Below are 25,708 nucleotides of genomic sequence, written 5' to 3'. Positions count from 1 at the left end.
AGCACATCTCTAGGCAGAGTTAGGGCAAGATGACTGTTTGGTTTTTGTTTTGTTTTGTTTTTTGCAAAGCTCATTTTCCTAAGTTAATGACCTACTCTAACCTATTTTGCTGATGGAGAAATTGAGTCAGGCAGAAATGCCAAATAACACACACATGCACATGAGTAAAAATCTTAAATGAACCTTGCTAGGTGTGGTGGCACATGCCTTTAATCCTAGCGAGCCAAAGGCTGAGGTAGGTAGATCTTTATGTGTTTGAGACCATAGTGTCTACATAGTGTGCTCCAGACCAGCCAAAACTACAGTGAAACCCTGTCTTGGATATTATTATTAATAATCGTTTTAATAATAATAACAAATAGTTCTTTTTAAAAGTGTTTGCCTATTCATAGCAGCTGTATTCATTATAGCTGAAACTAATACTCGTACAAATGTCCTTTAGTGTCACAGGTTAAACCATGGTGGCACAACCATGGGACGCTGCTTAGCAATGAAGAGAAACATAACAACGTGGGTAAAATTCTAGATTAGTGAAAGGCTGAGTGAACAGAGGATCTCTCAAGGTGTGTAGTGGTTATAGCTATGCACCACCTGAAATAAACCATGTAGGCTTGTGGGCTGGGGGGGTGGGCCAGAGTGCTTGTTCTTCAAGCATGAGGACCCTAGTTCAAATCCCCATTCAAAATCTAGGAATGGAGCCAGATGGAGGACGAGGAGGTGTGGGTAGCATGAGGTATGTATGGTAATGAGATTCTTCCATATTTTGATTGTGGTGGTAGTGCAGTGGGAGCTGCACATGTGACAAAATCACACACACACACCCCTGTATAACTAGCTGCACATGTGACAAAATCACACACACACACCCCTGTATAACTATAACCCCTGTATATCTGGATAAGTTCTGTGGATGTGATGAATGTCACTACGAGGTTTGGTATTGTATTCCCATGACACATGACCCTAACAGGGGAGCATGCACAAGGGACACCCAGAACCTTAGATTGCAACTGCCTGCGAATCTATACTTTAAAACATTTTTTAACTACCGATAGCATTAGTCCGTACTTAGAAGCCAGAGTTGTATTTCAATAAAATACTGAAGGCCAAAGGGAGAAAAAGGAGTGGGCCAGAGGTGGGCTCAGGGTGAGTCTCAATGGTAGAGCACTTCCCTAACATGTCTGAGGCCCTGGGTTCCATTGCCAGCATCATGGGTGGGGTGGGAGGTGGGGAGAGGGAATCAGGGAAGAGAGAGGAGAGCTACTCAGTGCAGTGACCCAGCCTCACCTCAGCATGCTGCAGGCCACCTCTTTTTAACGTAAACTAGCTCTTCTCCCGTGTAGGCCTGCTCCTCTGGGCCACACTCCCCACCCAGCAAGCCAGTCTCCTATCCTCCCACGAGCACCCGGGCTCTCTGCCTTCATTCATGCTCCTCCCTGTCCTAATTCATCTTCTCTTCGCCAAAGTCTTCCCATCTCACACAGCTCTGAAAGACTAGCCCTCTGTCCATATGAAATGACTGTACCTACCTAAGTTCAGAAACCAAACTTCAGAGTCAAATTTCTCTACTGTATTTTCTAAAAACCTGCACAGTGGCTAAGGTTATAGGGAAGCACTCAAAATTCTAATGGGTGAAATAAAGGCCTGGCTGCCCTGAGGTATAGCCTTGATATCCATAGCAACTCTATCAGAACCATGACCTAGAACCTATTTCACACATAACTGGTCCAGATAGCCCTTGATGACAGCTCAATTTATGACTTTTGACTTTATGATGGCACAAGGTGATATGAATTTAGTAGAAACCACGCTTTGAATTTTAATCCATTTCCAGCCTAGTGCCACACTGTCTGATCATCTCTTCTTACAACGCCAGCCACAGGTGGCAGCCATCTGCAAGTCCCATCCAGTCACATGATCAGAAGGAAGACGGTACATTACTTCACAATGTACTACAACCAAGCTGTGATGTTGTGCTGTTGTGCTGGCTAGTTCTTATGTCAAGCTGACATAGGCTAGGGTCTTCTAGCAAAGAGGAATCTCAGTTAAGAAATGCCTCCACAGGACTGACTTGTCGACAAGACTGTAGGGCATTTTCTCAACTGTTGATTGTTGTGGGAGGGCCCAGCTCAGTATGCGTGGTACCATCCCTGCACAGGTAATCCTGAATAATATAAGAAAGCAGGCTGAGCAAGACATAAGGAGCAAGCTAGTAAAGCGCCATTCATCCATGGCTTCTGCTTCACTTCCTGCCTGGAGGTTCCTGCCCTGACTTCCTTCAGTGTTGGACTGTCATATGAAAATGTGAGCATGAAATAAACCCTGTCTACCCCAAGCTGCTTTTGGTCATAGTGTTTTATCACAACTATGCAAACCCTAACTAAGACTGTTAGATATTATTAAAGTTTTTGAAGATTCATTTGAATGTTGGCATTCACACAAGTCAGAGGTATCAGATTCCCTGAGAACTGGAGTTGCAGACAATTGTAAACCATCAGTGTGAGTAGACTGTAACCAAACCCCAATCCTCTGCAAGGACAGCATGCTCCCTTACCTCCCAAGACATCTTTCCAGCCCCTAAATGTGTTATGATTTAAGATATTTTCAACTTGAAGGATTAACTGACATCATAAACTGAGAAGCACTGATTTCAAACTGTTTACCATGTTACCTTATAACAGGCCCATTTTACAGTCTAAAAACTGAGTCCAAGGGTGATTAAGTAATATCTCAAATCATAAAGTTAGTGATAAATCAAAATTAGAACTCATAACTCTATTGCAAAGCCTAATCTGGATACAAATTGCTGCCCTAAAACTTTATTGTCAACAAAGCAAAGTATTAAGATCGTATTACCCCAAAGTGTAACATTTGTGGCACTGGCCACTACCTTAGAGGTAGCCGAGGCCCTCCAGGAATATCTAAATATCTTATAAAGTGGGAGCAAAGACTGGACTAGGGTGAAAGGTAAGTCAGGAGAACAACTCGGAGTCCAGAGAAATGGCTTGGTGGTCAAGAGCACTGATGCTGTAGGTGAAGGAAGCAGGATCCCTGGAGATGTCCTTAGGGGCTGCATCTTGTTCCAGGCCCCTGTCTCTCTGCTTTCCGTCCTCCATAAACTGAGCTGCTTGGCCCTCCCACCTGCCCTGCCATGATGACTGTATCAAGGAACCCAGTGATCAACCAACTGACACCTCAGAAACCAGGGGCCCCAAGAAGCCATTTCTTCTTCAAATTCTTCCTCTCTGTTATTTGTCATGGTGATGAAAAAACTAACAGTGCCAGACTGTTTTCATCCTGGCAACAATTACCATGGCTTTTTCTTCTGTCTGGGTTCCTCCTTTTCTGCCTCATTTTTGTATGACTGGTCACTCATTTCAGTTTTACATGTTTTTTTTTTTTTTACATGTATTTGTGTAGGGTGGATGGATACAGGCCACAGCCTGTGTGGAGTTGAGAAGACAATTTGTGGGAGTGGCTCCTCTTTTTCCATGTGGATTCCAGGAGTCAAGTCTTGATAGCAGGTACTTTTACTTGCTCTGCCGTCTTGCCAGGCCCTCGGATTTCTGATTTTCCAAGCAAACTGACCCAAGAAGCAAGCTAGAGTAGCCATCCTAATATCTAATAAAATAGACTTTCAACCAAAATTAATCAAAAGAGATGATCAGGGACACTTCATTCTCATCAAATAAAAAATCCACCATGAGAGCATCACTATTCTGAACATCTATGCCCCAAATACAAGGTCACCTGCATTCATAAAAGAAACATTATTGAAGCTTAAACCACACATCGATCCCAACACATTAATAGTGGGAGACTTCAACACCCCACTCTCACCAAGGGACAGATCATTGAGACAGAAGCTAAATAAATAATGAAGCTTACAGAGGTAATGAAAGAAGTGGACCTAATAAATGTCTACAGAACTTTTCACCCAAACACAAAAGAATATACCCTCTTCTCAGCACCTCATGGAACCTTCTCCAATCTGGCCATATAGTTGGGCACAAAGCAAGCCTCAACAGATACAAGAAGATTGAAATGATCCCTTGTATCCTATCAGACCACCATGGTCTAAAGCTGGACCTCAACAATAACAGAAATAGCAAAAACCTACCCATGCATGGAAACAGAACAACTCTCTACTCAACAACAGCTGGGTCAGGGAAGAGATAAAGAAAGAAATTAAAGACTTCCTAGAAGTCAAGGAAAATGAAGACACAACATACCCAAACTTATGGGACATATGAAAGAAAAGCAGTGGTAAGAGAAAAGTTCACAGCACTAAATGCCTCTAAAATCTATACACCTAAAGAAGCTAATCAAGAAGGAGGACTCTGGGTAAGATGCTCAATCCTCATTCAGAAAGGCAAAGAGGATGGACATCAGAAGAGGGAGAAAACAGGGAACAGGACAGGCGCCTACCAGAGAGAGCCACTGAAAGACTCTACCTTTCAGGGTATCAAAGCAGATTCTGAGATGTATAGCCAAACTTTGGGCAGAGTGCAGGGAATCTTATGAAAAAAAGGGGAGGTAGAAATACCTGGAGGGGACATCAGCTACACAAGGAGAGCAACAGAACAAAAAAACCTGGACACAGGAGTGTTTTCTGAAACCGATATTCCAACCAAGGACCATTCATGGAGATAACCAAGAAACCCTGCACAGATGTAGCCCAATGCAGTTCAGTGTCCAAATAGGAACAGGGACTGTCTCTGACAGGAACTGATTGGCCTGCTCTTTGATCACTTCCCCCTCAGGGGGGTGCAGCCTTACCAGGCCACAGAGGAAGACAATGCAGCCACTCCTGATGAGACCTGATAGACCAGAATCAGAAGGAAAGAGAGAAGGACCTCCCCTATCAGTGGACTAGGGGAGGGGCATGGGTGGAGAAGAAGGAGGGAAGGAGAGATTGGGAGGGGAAGAGGGAGGGAGCTACAGGTGGGATACAAAGTGAATAATAAAAAGAAAAGGAAAAAAAATTTGAGATATCACATACAAGCAAATTAATGGCACACCTGAAAAGTCGAAGAAGAAGAAGAAAGAAGAAGAGAAGGAGGAGGAGGAAGAAGAGGAGGAGGAAGAGGAAGAAGAAAGAAGAAGAAGAAAGAAGAAAGAAGAAGAAGGAGGAGGAGGAGGAGGAGGAGAAGGAGAAGGTAAAAATCAATAAATTACAAACAAAACAATTAAAAAAATCAACAAAACCATGAGCTGATTCTTTGATAAAATCAACAAGATAGGCAAACCTTTAGCCAAACTAAAAGGTAGAGAGCCACTATCCAAAGCAACAATATCAAAAATGAAAAGGAGGACCTAACGACAGACACAAAGGAAATCAAAAGAATCATTAGCCTATATGCCACAAATTTTGAAATATACAGCAAGCCTATAGCCAACATCAGACTAAATGGAGAGAAACTTAAATCAACCCCACTGAAACCAGGGACAAGGCAAGGCTGCCCACTCTCTCTGTATCTCTTCAACATAGAACTTGAAGTCTGAGCTAGAGCAATAAGACGACTAAAGGAGATCAAGGGGGTACCACTCAGAAAGAAAGAAGTCGAAGTATCACTATTTGCAGATGATATGGTAGTAAATTTTATTCATTTTTCTAAAGATCTGAGTACACATGTTTAACTTTCTGTATGAAGAAGCCGGACTTATAGCTTCTTAGCACAGTGATGTCTCAAGGTCAGCTGTTCAGATGGAGCTTTGAGCCAAGGTAGAGGCTTTTTTATTTTTCATGAAACACTCTTTTCACTTGAAAGAATGAGTGACAAACTATTTTTGCTCAGTTGAAAGATATTTCCTTCAAGGATGACTAAAACAAGCCTGCCACTTAAAAGAAAATAATGACTGTATTTGCTGCCGCCAGTAATAACATTTGAGCTGTCCACCAAAACTCAGAATTTTAAGAATACTGCTACTGAAAGCCTGAGGGTTTCTCACTACTTAAGACTTCCCAGATGAAATTGACACTGGTGTTAAGTAATCTCTTAAATAATTTGATAAACTATCTGTGGAAATGCACAAATCTGACCTAATACTTTCTGCATGTCATGTTACAAACTCATACGTGGTTTTATTTTATTTTTCCCGTAGGGCTGGATAGTGAGTCAGAGTGTCTGCTGTTCAAGCAGGAGGACCTGAGTTTGAATTTGCGGCACTCACTCACACAGGAATCTGCGTGTGGCCACACAAGCATCTAAACCCCCCCCCCCCGGGATCGCTGGGGCTTGCTGGCTGCCAACTTGGCTCCAGGATCAATAAGAGAGCTTGTCCCAAGGAATAAGGCAGAGGGTGGTAGAACATGCCACTCTGTGGCCTCTCTGACCTCCAGGTGCTCTAAAGGATGGATACACAGGAGCATGCACATGGGAGTTTGCTGGGAGACGGTCCCCTAGGGAAGGTCTCACCAACATGACTGCCCAAACATAAGCGGAACAGGGCAACAGACACACCGAGGTGAATGAGGAAAGCCCACGAGGCCTCAACCCAATACTAAGAACTACAGGCAACTTAGGAATGCTGAGAGGTAGAGAAATAGCTGCCCCAAAGAGGGGCACACCATTGGTTACCCAGTACCAACTGGTCACCCCTGAAAACATACATACAAGTAACATTTTATGGTCACACAGATCATATTTAGGAACACACATGCATGTACATATTGTGCATGCAGTAACAAGTAATGGATGAAGAAGCCATGAATTTGAAGGAGAGCAAGGAGGGGTACATGGGAGGGTCTGGAGGAAAAAAATAGAAATGAAGATACACTATGATACACTATATGATTATATGACAATCTCAAAACTGTTGTTCCTTCTGTGTTTGACCTTTGGTTTTGGGCTTCTAATCTCTAGAATGTGAGGAATACATTTCTGTTGTTCAACCCACCCAGACACCAGTACTTTGCTATAGTAAAGCAGATGCGCTCACACACAGCTAATGAGGGGAAAACTGCCAATGCTACACAGTGAGCCCAGCAAACAAAAGGCCATTTTGTGAGGCGATGCTTCTTGGATATTCTTTCATAATTACAAGGAAATAAACCTGCAGACCAGATTCCTTAGATGAGTAACAGTGAAAAAAAAAAAAAAAAAAAAAAAACCAAGGGCTCAGTGACAGTAAGCAATCCTGGGGCCTTGGTTCTACACCCAGCTTGTACATACATGCACACACGTGTGCACACATACACAATCCCCAACAAAATGTTAGCAACTGAATCAGGAAATATATAAAAGCCACATTTTATTCTGCAAGTGTGTGCTTGAGCGTTTACGTTATTAACAGGCTAAAAGGGGTGAATCCTATGACCTCTCCGTAGATGTTGAGAGACCATGTGACAAAATTCAACACATTGTAACAACTCTCACTACATATGCGTTGTCAAATTCTCTTAGCCATCACGAAAAATGAAATTATGTCTTTTGCAGGAAGATGGATGCAACTAGAGATGACTTTTGTTAAATAAATTAAGCCAGCCTCCGAAAGACAAATAGGTTTTCTCTTACTTGCTGTTCTTAGATGTTTATAGAGATGCATACAATTATGTAAGTATGTGTGTGTGTGTATGTATGTACATGTGTATGTGTGTATGTATATATGTATTATGTATGTGTGTGTGTATGTGTGTATGCGTGACAGGAAAGTAAAACTGAAACTCTCTAGAGGAAAAAGAAGAGAGACAGAAGAGGAAAGTGTGGAGAGATGGGAGGCGGACAAATGATAGGTACAAATGTGCTCAGCAATGTGTGCTTGTGAGTGTCCTTATATAAACCAGTACTGTGCACACTAAAAATATTTTAAGGATATTTTTAAAACTGTCCACAAACTGATAAAAGATGAATTCTCTAATCTCTGATCATATGATTCCTTAATCAAAAATGTAAAATACAGTTAGCATATATAAAATATACTACCCATTCTCACATTCCCAAGTATGATCACACTGGATGACTTAGTCAATGCAGTAAGATTTAAAAGAAACATACATAATGTTTCAAGAGGAGTACTCTGGGTAAGATGCTCAATCCCCATCCAGAAAGGCAAAGAGGATGGACATCAGAAGAAGGAGAAAACAGGGAACAGGACAGGAGCCTGCCACAGAGGGCCTCTGAAAAGCTCTGCCCTGCAGACTCTCAAAGCAGATGCTGAGACTTATGGCCAAACTTTGGGCAGAGTGCAGGGAATCTTATGAAAGAAGTGGGAAATAGTAAGACCTGGAGAGGACAGGAGCTCCACAAGGAGAGCAACAGAACCAAAAAATCTGAGCACAAGGGTCTTCCCTGAGACTTATACTCCAACCAAGTATCATGCATGGAGATAACCTAGAACCCCTGCACAGATGTAGCCCATGGTAGTTCAGTGTCCAAGTGGGTTCCATAGTAATGGGAACAGGGACTGTCTTTGACATGAACTGATTGGCCTGCTCTTTGATCACCTTCCCCTGAGGGGGGAGCAGCCTTACCAGGCCACAGAAGAAGACAATGACAGCCACTCCTGATGAGACCTAATTGACTAGGATCAGAAGGAAGGAAAAGAAGTCCTTCCCTATCAGTGGACTTGGGGAAGGGCATGCATGCAGAAGGTGGAGGAAGGGAGGGATTGGGACGAGAGGAGGGAGGGAACCACAGGGGGGATACAAAGTGAGTAAAGTGTAATTAATAAAGAAAAATTAAATAAAATAAACCACAAAAAAAGAATAAAATAGATTAGAAAGAAAAAAATAAAAAAAAAAACTGTACCCTACTGAAGACATGATTATTTATGGGAAAAAAAAATGGCATGGAATCTACAAAATCTTTTAGACCCGAGTGCATTCAATGAGTTGTCAGTTATAAGATTCATACACAAAACTGAGTTGTGTTCTTATAGGTTAGCAATACAAGCTTTAAATGGAACCTCTTGGGCTAATCGGGTAGCTCAGTGGGCAGGGCACTTGCTACACATGCCTGAGGACCTGGCCTGTAATCCTCAGAACCCACATCAAGCCAAATCTGGTACCACGGGCTTGTAATCCCTGTGCGCCTACAGCGAGATGGGAGGAGGAAGCGGAAGCATCTCTGTGAGCCTGAGAGCCTGCCTAGTGTACACCATGGTAAACAGGGAAGAGACCCTGTCTCAGACTAGTCGGAAGGACGTGGGAAAACACGTGATCATGTGCTCATGGATATGGGCACACGAGCATGTACCAGCAGATGATCATGTATATACATATGTGTGCACGTGCGCGCACACACACACACACAGTTTTCTAAGGTGCCTGTGCTTGCTGTGGTGGTGGTGCACAGCTGTAATCCCAGCACACATGGGAAAAAGAAGCCAGAAGAACATGAGTTTGAGGCCAGCCTGGATGGACTACACAGAAAAACTATCTGAAAACAAAACAAAAATTGTCCAGATCATGGTCCATGTGTGAAATGTCCTTGAACATTTGGTTCCCAGATGGGGATTGTATTTTGGGAAACTGCCAGACTTCTGAGAGGGGCAGCTGGAAAATTGGGGTCTTAGGGGACAGGCCTTGAGATTTATACTCCAGTGGGCTTCCTGTCCTGTTTCTGATGACTGCCAGCATGATGTAACCAGTCCCCACCACACACACACACACAAACACACACACACCACCACCACCACCACCACCACGACGCCTTCCCTGCCAAGGTGGACTGGATCCTTTCAAGTTTGGGATCACATTAAATATCAGAACATCCACCCCCCATTTAGTTGCTTTTGATCAGATATTTGCTCATAGAAGTGAGAAAATACCTAATATGGTACCTGTGACAAGACCACTAAATATAAAGTCTAGAAGTATAAATCCAAATACTTATAGACTATATATGCTGAAAATTACAAAGCATTGATTGAAGAAATCACACTTTCAACATTGATAATATATGTGGTTCATAAACTGGGAAATTTGGTATTGTTAGTTTATAAATTCCTTCCAAATTAATCTGTCAATTCAATGTAATAATGCAAATTTAATTTTTTAAAGATTTATTATTTGTTTATATCTGAGTCTCTGGCTCTCTTTCTCTCCCTCCCTCTCCCAACCCCTTTTGTTTGTGTGCGTGTGTGTGTGTGTGTGTATGTGTGTGTATGTGCGTGCAAGCATTCAGATGCCTTGGAGACCAGAAGAGCATGTTTGGAGCCCCTGGAACTGGAGTTATAGGCAGTTGGGAACTGTCCAATGCAGGTGCTCTGATTCTCTGGAAGAGCTGCAATAGCTCTAAACTGCTGAGCCACCCTTTCAGCCCCTTGATTTATTTTTATATATCAAGATATTTCCAAAATTTCTGTAAAGAGATTAAAAAAAGAAAAGCCTAAACTACTTTGAAAGAAAGAAAAATGAAGAAAGAAGGGGAGGGAGAGAGGGAGCAACGGGATGGAGTGAGGAGAGAACTGACAAACCTGTGTGTCCTCCAGCAATTCTCTCTTAGTCACACATGACTTCATGACACTCAGTCGTGTCCACATGCTTCATATTTTACTAATCAGAACTCCCTGAGAGAAACCGTGGTGGTCTGAGTGAAAGTAGCCCCACAGGCTTCTGTGGTTGAGTATTTGATCCCTGGTTGGTGGTAGAACTTTGGGGAAAGGATTTGAAGGTATGGCCTTGTTGAAGACTTCAAAATCCATGCTATTCTCAGTCAGCTCTGTCCCCCTCATGGTTGTGTCTCAATGTGTGATCTCCCGGGTACTGCTCCGCCATCAAGCCTGCTTGCCTGCTGCCATGCTTCCCACCATAATGGTAATGGACTCGTCCTCTGACACTCTAAGCTCCAAATAAACTCTTTCTTCTATAAGTTACCTTGGTCATGGCATCTCATCACAGCTATTTAAAAAAAAAAAAAAAAAAAAAAAAGCAACTAAGAAACTTCCTTTAGTTGTGCCCTGGACCCCAATAAAGGTCTTCAACTGTAGTCACCTCACTTTCTATTTTCCTCTTACATACTGGCTGAGTGCAGGCTTCCTGCACAAGACCCCCTTCCTTTTGGCCCCATGAAGTCATCTGTCCTCTTTTCCCTGGGATGTTTAAGTAATAAACTGCACTTGACACATCGTACTTCTTGTTAAGCTGCGTCCTCCACATTCACTTGACTGACTCGCTGACGCTAACCAATTTTCTCAGCCATGGATTCCCTCAGAGTACGCTTATTAGTTACTTTCATGCCGTCATGACCATGATCCCTGACAGAAACAGTTTGACGAGGGAAAGGTTGACTCGGCTCACGGTTTCAGAGGCATTTCAGTCCATTATGGTGTGTGAGGCATAGCAGAGTGGCCCTGCCCGTGGCAGCTCAAGTGTGAGGTGGCAGCTGTCCAGACCCAGCTGGCAGGAAGCAGAGAATGTAGGGGCACCTGGTGACCTAACTTCTGCCAGCCAGGTCGCTCTACCTGAGGGCTCTACAGGAGGGTAACAAGCCAGAGACTCAGCACCAAAAACATGAGCGGAGGATACAGCAGGTCCAAATCTTAACAAAGGAATAGCCCTACATAGGCATGGTGACACATACCTTTAATCCCAGCACTCCGGAGGCAGAGGCAGGGGGATCACTGAGTTTGAGGCCAGCCTGGTCTATAGAGCAAGTTTCAGGACAGCCAAGGCTACATAGAGAAACTCTGTCTCGGGGGGGTGGGGAGGGGAGGAAATAAACCAAACACATGTCAAGCAAGAGCGATGGAGGCCTCTGCCATATTGCATACATTTCCCATAAGTGGGCCATGTGGTCACAGGTCAGACACAGTCATCCTCCCGAGGAAGAAATAGTCCATAAAAGGCACAGTGTGAATGTCCACGCCCAGTCTTGGAGCCCTCTCAGGACAGGAGGAGAATTTATGGCCGCTCTTCTGAGACAGAGATAAAGACTAATTTTTTTTAATTCCAAGTATCTCTCAAATTTGATCATTTTTCTTCATTGCTGCTGTTTCTACCCTAGACCAACACCGATCCGGTACATCGCTTTTTCTCAACCGCACCACAGGGAATCCCTCTAACCCGGCCAACCCAGGTCCCACTCTTGTTTACTTGATTTCCCATCACCCTTCCCTTCAAAGGGTCAAAGATTTCCCACCGCTGCTGGAACAGTCTGGATCCTCGGAGGGGCTTACCAAGCCAGGCACGGTCAGCGCCTGCCAGAACTGGGCTCTCGTCTTTCCCAGCCATACCCGTCGCCACGCCACAAGGCTCCTCTTCACCCCCCACGCCCTGCCTGTTGCACATATTCTTCTGTCTCTGAACTGCTGGCACCACATTAACGTGAACACGCCTCTTTACATGCTAGATCGTATCTCAGGTCTCAGCTCATCTAAGGTTTTCTTCCCCCCTTCAAGTCCAGGTAGAACCCTTCGATGCTCAATTTCTTAAGCTGGGACAATTATTTCCACTTAAAATTATGCAATGACCTTTAGAGTATGACATTTTTGATCAATGTGGCCTTTTGAGTATGTCTGTTGCCAATCAGAACCATAGGACCATATGCTATTGGGGCCTTTACTTCTAGCATTTCACACGGGAGCTGTGTCTTCAGAAGCACCCAAGTATTTGCTGAAGATGAGACACAGTAAGGAGTCATGTGAATTAGTTTTATGTAATGCTGTCAGCACCATTAGTAATGATGTTGTAGTAGAAACAACCCACAAACCCACAGCAGGAGGCTTCATTAAATATGACATATCATGTTACACCCACTCACTGGAATATTTGCACAGCCATTTAAGACATCTTCAGACATGGAAATCTATACGTGAATAAAACAAAGCACAGCTAAGTATACACAATCACTTACCACAATCACAACCACGACTCCATCAAGGACAACAGTAAACCATGCACGTTGAACTGTATTTGCAGTATCAAAACATTCACTGAATGTTTACACAAAAAACTAATAATCTGGGCTGTCTGTCTGAGGGTAGGCAAGAACTGGGGATTGAATGTCCGAGAGGAAGATCTACTGATACCATTCTCTATATTCAGGTTTGGACCCACGTGAACGTGTTATCTCTTTACAGTTCAGTTAACACACTTCTTCCAAGTGCTCCTGCCCAAAAGTGTTTAGATGCTGCTAAATGGAAGAAAATGCACACACTGCACACTCGCTTCCCCTCAGTCCATTCCCATTACCAACACCATGCCCTCTACTGTTCTCACCAATCAAGGCGGTGAGGTGAGGTGAGGTGGGGATTAGCAGTCCCCAATCCCAGCAGGCCATAGGAGTTACAGTTTCCTGGAGAATAACAGGAAGCTTTTTTTTTCAGTTACATGTATGTTGGGGGGGCAGTGTGTAAACATGAACACGTGCCCATGAAGGCCATGTGAGCCACCTGACATGGATGCGTAGAACTGAGCTCTGGTCTTCTGCAAGAGGAGTATACGATCTTAACCACTGAGCCATCTACCCAGCCCCAGACAGTTTTTTATTTAATTGGTAAAAATGCCATGCTGAAAGACTTTGAGATGACTACAGTCATGATGAACCCCTGAGCTGCTTTTCGTAGTTTACAGAGCACATCAGATGCACGCTCTGGTGCAGCAACCTTTGTTTCCGTGGGTCTCATTTTCTAGATGAGCAAACTTCAGCTCTGAGAAATGAAAGGACATGCCCAAGGTCACTCCTCCTCACACAGCAGAGCCACCCGGATCTGACGAGGAATTTACATTCCTTCTGAAGCAGCTTGGGGTGAGACGGCTCCTTCCCAGCTCCAAACAAGGACTGGAGAACGTGGAGGCAGCCTGACCTTCACAGGTTTTATTTTAATCCCATGGCATTTTATGACAGACTGATGTAAGTGGGGTCAGGCTAGGTCTTGGTCCTAGGGGACAGTACTGGCAGAAAAGGAAAAATATCCAACTTCTGTTTTGACGGTTACACTCTCCCAAGCAGGGAAAAAAGGAGAAAGGAAAAATGTTCTTGGCTGGAGTGCAGAGAGCCGGGCCAGTTAAGCCTCCGATTGCCAAAGACTTCCCTCTCAAGCCCCGTTAACACCATGACACCAACGGAGAGGGGCTGAACACTTAGTGGCACTACTGACGTCTTGGCAACTTTTGAAAGCAAGATTATGTTTCTATGAACTAAGGGGTGGGGGTTACTTAGAAAATGAAGTTCTGGGGAGGAACCAGAGTGTGGGAGGGTTTTGCTCCTGCGGATTAAGTTGAATGGCACCCTGAGTGTACTACACAAAAGCGTCCCCGTGTAAGATTTTCCTACTGGTCCAGCCCTCAACCTCCAGATCACCTCTCCAAGTCACACGGTGCTCCAAGAGAAAGAAAAACCTATTAATGAAGAGGATCGAGTGTATCCTTCATGACTGGAGTCTAGGCCACCTGTCCAGGCTGCAAGGAAGCTGGGAGAGCAACAGCACCAAGAACAAAAAGTGTAAGAGCTTGTTGCACAGCCGAGAGGTTTGTCCTCTAAGATACTGTGAGAGTAGCAAGGTCCAGGGCCACTCACACGTGCTCTCGGAACAGGTGAGGGATTAGTGAGTTCTCATTATCAAAAGCTTCCCCAGCCCAGCATTTTTTCCTGCTTGGAGGCTAGGTGATCTAAAAGCAGCCATTATGAAGCCACATTAGATTGAGGGAAAACTGGTTAATGTGTCTGAGATCACAGCCATGCCTGTCCTAGAAAGAGGAGATAACTGGAGGCTTGCCTGCCCATGGAAAAGGGCAGGTGTTGTAGCTTGCTTTCTTTCCTGTTTGTTTTTGTTATTTTCTTGGTTTGTTTCTGAAGGAAGGAAGGAAACAACCACCAATAAATCTTCCTGTAACTCTTTGTCCACACACAACCACTTGAATCACCCCACACTACTATATGAAACACTCCAAATTACAGAGAAAATGTGCAGGGCTCACAACAGAACTTTTAAAAGTAAAGATAGTTTTAAGTTAAAATTTCTGTGTGTTTGTGCATATCTGTGTGTGTGTGTGTTTGCGTCTGTTGTGTATATTCATCCATGTTTGCATGTGTGGGGGCATATGTGTGTGTGCACGTTTGTATGTGGAGGCCTGATGTTGGGTATCCTCTTCTTCGACTGCTCTCCGTCTTATTTACTGAGCCAGGGTCTCTCAGCTGAACCCAGAGCTCAGTGGTTGGCTGGTCTCAGTAGCTAAGAATCATTTATCTTTATCTCCCAAGTACTTGGATTACAGGCATACTCTGTCTGCCATGCTTTTACAAACAGGGTATGGTATGCTTGTTGAGGTCTGAAGACGACCTCGGGAGTTAGTTCTCACCTTCTACCTTGTTGGAGACAGGGCCTGTCTCCATTGAGCATGCCAGGCTAGCTGACTGAGAGCTCCTAGAAATTCTCCTGTCTCTGCCTCCCACTCCCCAGTAGGGGTGTACTAGGATCACAGATACCTGCACGCAGCCTTTGTGCAGGTTCTGAGGGTCCCACCTAGGTCATCAGGTTTGTGTGATATTAAGATGAGGCTTTGACCTACTCTAAGTTACTCCATCTTGTATAAAACAGTGGTTTATCAACTTGTGTGTTGCCCTAAGATTTTTTTTTTTACTCTATTTTGAGAAAAGATGACTACAACCCCTATGTAGGCAGACACACAAACTGTAAAGCTGCAGGTACCACCCAGCCAACACAGGATGATAAATGACCAGAAGTAAAGGGGAACCACCCGGTTCATTTATTGGAGTGAACTGAGAGTGTGGAGGCACATGAGTATATTAAAATCCAGTCAGGGTAACTAGACCTAAGAACTTACTAGACACGCCAGACAAAAGCAAACAGTTATACCAGAGTATAATTCCCTTGACTGGATGCCATAGGTGATAGACACCTAACATTTTGATTGTATGGTATCACACCAACCTATCACCTGATAATGAGTATATACATCAAGGATCAACAAACAGAGAACTCCACGACTTCCCTGGAGCTTCAGATCCACTAGGGTCCCTCTGTTGACTCAGGCTACACAACTGCCTGCCCACTCACCTGTTCAGCCAGGTGAACCTGGACCTGGTTTTTGTCAACTCTGGGTTAGAAGGAACTTTTGTTGAGAAGATGCTGCCAACAGATTGTCTATAGACAAGTCTGTGAGGTCGACTCTTGATTAGTGATTGAGGAAGGAGAGCCCAGCCCACTGTAGGGGGGTTGCCACCCCTGAGCAGGTTGTCTTGAGTGATATTAAAAGTTGGGATGAGTAAACCATGGGAAGATGGACAGCAGTAAGCCCTATTCCTCCGCAGCAATCTCTGCCTCAGTTCTTGCCCTCAGATTGCTTCCCTTCATGAAGAACTGTAAGCTGTAAGATGAAATAAACCCTTTCCTCCCTAAGTTGCTTTCAGTCATGGACATTACCACAGCATTGGGAACCAAATGAGGACACTGCAGTTTTTTGCTCTTGGACTTGGGCTCAGGCTTTTACCACACAGCTGAACTCTGTAGCCTTGCTCTCAAATCCTGACTTCAGCCACCTCCCAGCACTGGTCTGGCTTGTATCTTATCCATATAGACTCTTACAGCCTCCCATTGAAACCTTTTGTACTCTGCTGCAGCTGTTTTAACTTGTATTCCTCCTGTAAATTACATATATGCATTTATACTTAGCATGTGTGATGTCTATTATCTGTCTGTCAGGTTGCTGTCACTGAAACCTCTGGGCCTTGAGAATTTATTGCTATTCAATAAGCTATGAAATTGCAGAAAGACACAAACGTTCCCTCTGTGTCTTTGGCTAGCAAGCCCACAACATGGAGCAAGATCTTCTGCCCGCCCAGCCATCTCTCCAGCCCTTAGGTTAAATGTTGAAAGAATTAGCTGCTAGGGATGGTGGCACATGCCTTCAACTCCAGCACTTAAAAGGCTGACCTGGGAGGATTGAGAATATGAGACTGGCCTGGGCTGTACAGCAAGTTCAAGACCAACCTGGGAATCTACATCATAAGACCCTGGTGCGCACACACACACACACACACACACACACACACACACACACACACACACACGACAGATAGATAGATAGATAGATAGATAGATAGATAGATAGATAGATAGACAGATGGATGGATACTTTCACTGAACTCTGATGTGGTCCCTTTGAAAGAGGGCAGGGAGTGAAAATGGAATGAAGGAAAGGGTCTGGGAATTTGAGAGTGTTCCAAATCAAAACTTTAGATTTACTGCCCATTAGAACAGCATTCTGGAATGATTATCCCTCACATACATACTTCAGATTTTGACACTTTCTCCATGTGTCCAGCACTCCATTATCTAAGAGGTCAGGGTGACTAAAGGGAAAAAGTGTCTCCCCAAGATCAGATCTGACCCACAGCAATAAAAGTGCCTCTACTCTGAAGCTATTCCCCAAGGTCCTATTATTCCATTCTCTCCCTTTTTTAGTGTTGGAAAATCTAATTCCAAACAAATGTTAATAACTTCATTATGTGAGCAAAAGGCTAATAAGCCATGCAGCTGAAGAGTTTTAAGGCTAAGCCCCTTAAGCTTTTGTGCGGGAATATCTGATCTCCTGACACAAATCTATTGCTAGTGTGGGCCACATACACACATATACAAAGATCCCACAAAATAAACTAAAACTGATTACATTCCTGATAGACTAGGTGTGATTCACACACACGCACATGCAAGCACACACACATGCACAGGAAAACAGGACTGAAGAGAGCTCAGATGGTAACGTCTTTATGAATGCAGGAAAACCTGAATTTGATCCCCCAAAACATTTAAAAAGCCAAGCATGATGGCACACCCTCCTAATTCCAGTACAGAGGCAGAGGTGGCAGGGACTCCTGGGGCTTGATGGCCAGGCAACCCAGCCTGTTGAGTGAGTTCTAAAACAATAAAAGACGCTTGTCGCAAAAAAAAAAAAAAAAAAAAAAAAAAAGCAGAGTGGATGGCTTAAATGAGAATGGTCCCCACAGGCTCATGGGTTTGAATGCTTGGTTCCCAGCTGGTGGAACTGTCTTAAGGATTAAGAGGCGTGGCTTTGTTGGAGGTGGGCTTTGAGGTTTCAAAAGACTGGCCCCATTTCCAATTCTCTCAGTCTCCTGCTTCCGTATCAAGATAACCCCCAGCTGCGCCCGCCACTGCGCTTTTCAGAACCTTCATGAACTCTAACCCTCTGGAACAATCAGCTTACTTACATGCTTTCTTCCATAACTTGCACTAGTCATGGTGTCATGGTGTTTTAGCACAGCAATAGAAAAGTAACCAATATTGTGCCTAGGGACCAAAACCAGAAGCCTCCACACATCTCCATACACATACGCAAGTGCATCAAGCTCACACATGTATCTGTGCACATTAACAGGGAAGAGAAGACAAAGTCAGTTCTCAGGACCATGCTGCCACAGAACACAGGCTGAGGAACCCCAGAAAACTCTCAGAAAGCATGGGAGAAGAATGAGGAGACCCTAGACTGCTGTCAGCAGGGTAGTTCTATGGCAGGAACCTCTTGACAATGTGAAAAAGCAAATGAATAACTTCTGCGTCTGGACAGCCTTGCCTATTACAGGGTCGGCTACTCTGTGAGCAGAAGAAAAAGGTTGTGGGACAAGGGACCCCTGGGCTGAAGATGATGACATTTATAGGAACAAAGCAGCTGTCCCAGATTAAACCACCAGACAAGATGTGACACCCTCACATGGATAGAAACAATGGAGCCACTGGAGACATCCAAGGTGATTCTTTAACCCATAAATTAGGGTCACTGCTTGATTTGATAGCCACATCAGACTTGGCTTCAGAAGCTGATCGTTTAACTTCAGATCTACTTTGGATAGAGGACATGGAGTGATGGGCCAGCAGCTCACAGGCCTGTCTGACTTTATCTCATCAGTGCCATTGACACCACCATTGTTTGGAAAAATGAACAATCCCTAACATTCTTCCATCACTGGCATTTGACCCAGATTGGGTACATTTCCATATTCAAAGTAATATTAACCCTTACTGCAGCTACTTGGGCTACCCTGGGTAAAAGTAACTTTTATTCACCTGAGGTAACTGTCTTAGAGGCTTACTGCCTCTGTCTGCTAACCTAGGCCTAGTCCTGGAAGCTTCTAGCCTCCATAAAATCTAAACTAGGCCTAGACTATTTTAAGCCTCTGAGACTTACTGCTGAATAAACTCACCCTGTCTAGTTCTTACTGAACTCTGGCTGGCTCAACTTAGCTGTTTTGGCTCAAACTTCTCTCCAAGCTGACTAATTCTATCTGGCTTCTCTCAGCTTCTGACTAAATATCTCTGCTTGTCCTCAAACCAATTTAGCAATCTGTTCTAATCTTCTGACCCCTTTTCATTCTCTGGATCATTCTGTCTTCACCTGTGTCAAGCTGTTCTCTTTTCAACCTGGTTCTGTAAAACTCTCCAGGAAAAATTGCCTCAGAGGGAGAAAACAGGGAAGAGGACAGGAGCCTACAACAGAGGGGCTCTGAAAGACTCTACCCAGCAGGATATCAAAACATATGCTTAGACTCATAGCCAAACTTTGGGCAGAGTACAGGGAATCTTATGAAAGAAGGAGATGATGAAAGACCTGGAGGGGACAGGAGCTCCACAAGGAGAGCAACAAAACCAAAAATTCTGGGCACAGGGGTCTTTTCTGAGACTGATACTCCAACCAAAGACCATTCATAGAAATAACCTAGAACCCTGCACAGATGTAACCCATGGCACTCAGTCTCCAAGGGGAACAGAGACTGTCTCTAACATGGACTCAGTGGCTGGCTCTTTGATCACTTCCCCCTGAAGAGGGAACAGCCTTACCAGGCCACAGAAGAAGACAATGCAGCCAGTCCTGATGAGATCTGATAGGCTAGGGTCAGATAGAAAGGGAGGAGGACCTCCCCTTTCAGTGGACTGTGGAAGAGGCACAGGAGGAAAAAAAGGAGGGAAGAAGGGAGGGTGGATTCAGAGGGGATGTAGGAGGGGCCTACAGCTGGGATACAAAGTGAACAAATTGTGATAAATAAAAAAATATATTAAAATAAATAAACATTGACAGAAAAAAAAAAAAACTGTCTCTGAATTCAATGAACTGAACTGCCACAAACTTAACTCAGTGGCACTTGCCTTTCAACTCACTGACTTAACTGAACTGCCTGAACAGAACTGACTAGAACTCAGAGATTTGCATGGCTCTGTCTCCTGGGTGCTGGGATTAAATTAAAACTTTTCTTTACCTGAAACTTGCTCTATACCAGGCAGGCCTTGAACTCAGAGATCTGCTTGCCTCTGTCTCCTGGGAATTAAAGGTGTGTCTGTATTCTAGCCAGAGTAGCCTTGTTGCTGGATTAAATACCCTGTAAACTTTAAAGGGATTAACATTTTAAAAATCATGGAGTAGAGGCTAGAGAGTAGGCTCAGCAGTTAAGCACACTTTCCAGTCTTCTAGAGGACCTGAGTTTGATTACCAGAATCTACACGGTGGCTCACAATCATCCAAAAGTCCAGTTCCAAGGATCCAACACCCTCTTCTGACCTCACCAGGCACCAGGCACACATATGGTATACATACATATATAAAGGCAAAACACTCATACAAAAAAAAAAGAAATCTTAAAAAATTGAGCATTTAATGTTAGCTCTGAGAATTTTTATTTCATTTATTTCATTTCTTTACTTCCAAGAAAATTTCTTATCAGTGGCTCTCAACCTTCCTATTGCTACAACCCTTTAATACAGCTCCTCATGTTGTAGTGACTCCCAACTATAAAATTATTTCATAACTGTAATTTTGTTACTGTTATGAATTATAGGGTATCTGGTATGCAACCCCTGTGAAAGGCTTGTTTGACAACCCCCCAGGGGTCATGACCTGCAGGTTGAGAACCTCAGACTATCTATCAGTCACAAGATTAGCCATAATGGTTTACAAGTACTGAACACTTACTCTTGAGCACTATGCCAGAAGATTTACATATTTAAATCAAATGAGTGTAATATGGTTTTGGCTTTTGTCTCCCTTTTGAAGGAGAATGTGTGTCTTCCTCTGCTCTCATTCCTACTTTGTCAAGAACTCCTAATCAAGCACTAAACCTCTGGCATCCAATGCCTCTGAGCAGCATTGTCCCACAGTTGGGAAAGAGACATAAGAACACATGATTTGGAAGAACATTCTTGACACCTATGATCGTGATGCTCATAGAAGATATGGCTACGCTATGACTGTTTTGCTGAGTTATGGGTTCTAGCCAGTTCTTACCCGGTTGTCTTCCTGGATCTCCCAGTCACTCGAGAAAGTCATCAGCTGCTGCCCTTGGGAACAGTTGGCAAACTGGAAAAGGCTGGAAAACATCCTTCTGTTTTCTTGTGTGTCTGGGAAGATGGCATCTTGGAAATTGACCCCATGTGGCAAAAGATTGTAATTTTCATCCATCCTAAGGGGGAGGGGGTCAAAGCAGAGATGCAAGTAAGGCTATTGGAGGTGGGTCGGCTTCAGTCTAGTTTACAGGGTCTTGCTAATTTCATCATGAAGTCTGGCATGGTTCTCAGGAAGGGACGCTACAGTTAGCACTTCTAATTGTTTTCCACTTTATACTACTTGAGTCTTAAGAATGGAGGATAGACAATGAGGAAAAAAGATGTGTGCATGCAAACCTGTCTATTTCCCATGTCTCAGAGTGTTCCTTGGTTCCCAGTGAGCACACAGCAGTTATAAAATGTGACCTGGATTCAAGTCTCACTGCTACACTGGGTTCATGAAATGAAATGTGCTTCTTGAAGCACCATCTTCTAATCTGCCACAAAAGGAGTGTAGCAGAATCTGCTTTTCTGGTATAATCACGGGATTGCACTAGAAAAATGTATATGTGGCTCACTGGGTAAGAGTACTTCCTGATCAAGTGTGAGGACCCGCCTTCAAATCTCTAGCACCCACGTAAAAAGCCACTCATGACTGTGCATGCCAGTAACACCAACAGTGGTGGGCAGAGGCAGGCAGAACTTGGTAGTGTGCTAACCCAGCCTAGACCAAACAGTAAGTTTCTAGGTCAATGAGAGCCCCTGCCTCAATGGCAGTAAGGTAGTGAGCGACAGAGGAAGATGGCCAACATCTTTCTCTGGCCTCTGCATGTGCATGCTCTTGTGCATGCTTCACATAGACACACACATCCAACACAAACAAATAGAACTTGGCATGGAGTGAATGCAGCACAAGTATTAGTGAACATTTCTTCATGCTTACTAGAAATAGGAAGTAGGCCAGGCATGGTGACGCACACCTGTAATTCTAGAGCTTGGGGAGGCAGAGGCAGGTGGATCTCTGTGAGTTCCAGGCCAGCCTGGTCTACAATGCCACACAGAGAAACCTTGTCTCAAAAAGACAATAAATAAATAAATAAATAAATAAATAAATAAGCAGGAAAAAAATAAAAGAGGTGAGAATTATACCCTAAGTGTTTCCATTTGAATTTGATATGTTCTACTTCCTCTGCTTCCTGTGCTCAACCTTGGTACCCAACTAGGGTGGGAGGCTGAGGGAGGTTCGGGAGGTTGGATGTACGTGGAGGAAATGAACCTCTGGGGTATGCCTTTGGGGCTGTATCCTGTTGTGGCCCCTTCCTATATTCCTTCTCTGCTTCCTGTTTGCCGTGAGGTGAACAGCTGCTGTGCCCTGCCTGCTTATAATCATCTGTGTAAGTGTACAGAGCCACACACCAAGGCAATGAGCCCTCTGAAATGAGCCAAAATAATCCCCCCTCTTGTTCATTTATCAGCCACAGCTAGTGAGCAAGAGATGGAGGAAGAGGCCAGAACAACAGAGGAAGAATGCTTTGTATGCACTTATTAGCCTACTTCAAGGCAAGACAGTCCTATGAAAAACAGTCTGTCACAGTATTGTGTGACTGTTTGTCTGTCTTAACTTTCTGCAAATAGGGTCATGAAAACAGATGAAAACACTGGCTGATCACTGCACAGTCCCTGGGCCACGCTGTGATTAAAAAAACAATAATAAGCAAGAATTCAACACTCTTCTTTTATTGAGCTTTTATCCAGTGGAAAATAAAGCACTGTCAAGTTGTTTTATAGCTGGGCTCTCAGTGTTTCCCCTAAATAAAAACATGAAAAGGCTGTTAGATTTCTCTCTATCAAGGAAAGGCATGCTCACAGCCTGGCTGACTTTATTCAGAAAGTATACTTTCCAGACAATTACCAAAATAAATAAATAAATAAATAATCTGGCTAAGCCGCTCAAGCCAACACAAAGCAGAACATGCATTCTAAACATAGCCTGCCTTCAATATGGAAAGCACATGTGGCCTTCAGCTTAAGGACGCCCCTCTGCGGAATTTACTGTTTTCTTTCTCAGGGGTTCCAGAATGAATCTGCAGCCCCCGGTCAGAATCATTCCCCAGAGCCTTGGTGCTGTTTTACAATTGGTAAGACAGGGGCTGTTACTGGTCGTTCAACTTTGCACTGAACCACTGTCTTAAAACCTGGCGAAGAGTCTATGTCCGTGTCTCTCTCCGCTGTTCTATATCCATCCTAACTCAATTAGCAGCAACCCACGAACTCGGGGATCCACCTGCTCTTTTCTACGTGTGGTTTAGATTGAATTCAGGAGTCGATAGAATGAACGGGATTTGGGGGCAGATGCTTTTGCTGTCGCTCACAGACCACCCTCCGTGGAATGGCACAGGATGGATGCTGTCTACAAGGGACCACCTGCCTGATGCCCATCTGCACTCTTCAAAGCTTTGTGACCTGGGGCCCTTACCTTTCCCCGCGCCCCCAGCAGGCTTCCACCAAAGCTCTGCTAATTTGAATTACCTAGCAGCTGGCATGAGAGAGTGGAACGGGACATCTGGGCTGCTTTCTGGCATTGGAGTGGGTAGGAGAGGAGAAAGTGGATGAGCAGGAAACGACAGGACTTTCCCAGGTGCTTCGGGTGCATCTATCACTGTTTGCGTCTCACTTTTATCCAGGTGGGAACCGGTGAAAGGGAGGAATGTTAGCGTGGGACTCAGAGAATGGCTCAAACCCCACATTTGAGAAGTTCCAAGCTAGGACCCAACAACAGACTGCAAAGGTCACCTTTCTCAATACAGTCGGGTAGCTGAAAAGCACTTTGACACGAGGGGCTGAGGCAGGAAGATCCCCTGGGCAAAACAGGAAAAAAACAAAAACGGTCTCACAAACAAAAGCACTTTGACCTTTTTGCCTTTAACGCCCTGGTGTGCACAGAACTCCAAAGCCATCTCCGTATCTTAACCATCCTCCGCCAAAGGTGGTCAGGATCTTCTTAGAGGACAGAGCGAGGGAAACGGGTCCGGGGGGGCGCTCCCGACCTGCTGCATGGAACCCGCAGAGGGGCCAGCTCACCTGACAAAGAAGAAATAGGAGTAGTCCTGGACCACGGTGTGGGAGTGGCAGGAGAAGTAGCCCAGACCCGTAAGATTGAGGCGGGAGCCGGCGGGCACCTCCAGCATACTGCCCCACGCCTGGTCACACAGCATCTCCACCTCGGCGGAGTAGAAGAGCCCTTCCTCTCCAGCTTGGTACTGCCACGGCAGGTAGTTGTAGAGGCCGGGCACCTCGGGGTGCAGCGCCAGCACCTTGGCATACACGATGGTCTCGGCCAGCTCGGCGCGGCAGCCCTCGCTCAGGGGTCTCCACTCGGAGGGCAGCTGGCAGGCGCGCGCGGGCGCCGGGTGGGCTGCGAGGCACAGCGCGGCGAGCAGCAGCGGGAGCGGCATGCCGGCGGCTGCGCTCTAGCCTGGGCGCATGGCCCGCCCGGGTGCCGGCGGCGGCGGGGAGCGCGGGAGCCCTCGGTGCCCGCCTGCCTGCCCGCTCGCCCGGGAACCGCGGCCTGGGCGCTCGGCTGCGCGCGCTCCGGGGAGCTGGGTGCGCGGCTAGCTCTGGGCCCTGAGCACCTTCGCCCCGCCACGCTTAAGAAGGGTCCTGAGGACGCGTCGGGACGGGCGGGGACTGGGGCGTGGACGGCGGCAGGGGCGGGGAGTCGGCCGGGCAGCCCTGCACGGCTCCCGGAGAAGCGGGACTCCCAGGTGGCGGCGGGACGTACGGACTTGACCGCCAGACCCAGCTGGTTTGCAGCGCATCGCCACGGGCTAGATCAGAGCGCGCCAGGTGTAAAGAGTTGTTCCCTCCGCACGTGTCCCGCGACCACAGCTCTGATTTGCACCGTGGAGTGCTCCGCAGAAGTCTCTAAGTCCAAGTGATTTAGAATCAAAGCACATAGAAAGCAAATCTGATTTTATCTTCCCAGAACTTCGTGTAGAATAATAACTATTTCCCTCTCTCCTCTCTCCCTCCCTTCCTCCTTCTCTTTCTCTTCCCTCTCCGCTCCAACCTCCCTTCCTCCTTCTCCTCTTTCTCTCTTCCTTCCTTTTCTCCCTTCTCGCCCTCACCCCCTTCTCCTCTTCTCTCTTCCCCCCTCTCTCATCTCTATCATGCACACACACAAACACACACACAGTTAGATCCCCATAAAGATTTGAAAAGCCGTTGTTCCTGGATATTTTATACAGCCCCAGATTCTGAAAGTCCTACACCGAGGAAGCAAATTCATCAGTAAATTCAAAACAGCTTTTCCCTAGTCAGTGGGTGAAGTGGAAGAGGCCAAAATCCTCAAAAGTTCTCACTCACTCTCCGTTGCCTTTGCTATTCTTGGTGTAGTGAGAGTAAATCACAAGAGGGCTGAGGGTGTAGCTCAGGTACAAGAGTGCTTGCTGGGCATGCATGACGCCCTGGGTTT

General features: G+C 45.1%; 1 protein-coding gene across 4 annotated transcripts in view; it reads right to left on the bottom strand.

The window, feature by feature from the left end:
- Ccdc3 (coiled-coil domain containing 3) overlaps positions 1-24,871 on the bottom strand; it is a 91,781-nt gene extending 66,910 nt beyond the window's left edge. For 3 of the 4 annotated variants that reach the window (XM_021643597.2, XM_060372385.1, XM_060372384.1), the window contains exons 1-2: positions 24,316-24,871; positions 21,197-21,371 (exon numbers count right to left, since the gene is read on the bottom strand). In XM_021643597.2, the coding sequence (XP_021499272.1) occupies positions 21,197-21,371; positions 24,316-24,689 (549 nt within the window). In that variant the 5' untranslated portion in view covers positions 24,690-24,871. Of the gene's footprint in view, positions 1-21,196; positions 21,372-23,763; positions 24,093-24,315 lie in introns of all 4 variants that reach the window. The other variant, XM_060372386.1, reaches the window with a different exon arrangement.
- Positions 24,872-25,708: the final 837 nt, after the last annotated feature.

This window comes from Meriones unguiculatus, chromosome 19 (genome assembly GCF_030254825.1).
Source record: "Meriones unguiculatus strain TT.TT164.6M chromosome 19, Bangor_MerUng_6.1, whole genome shotgun sequence".
Classification (NCBI taxonomy): Eukaryota; Metazoa; Chordata; class Mammalia; order Rodentia; family Muridae; genus Meriones; species Meriones unguiculatus.
Note: the sequence above shows the minus strand (reverse complement) of the source record. Positions and strands in the feature narration are given on the sequence as shown.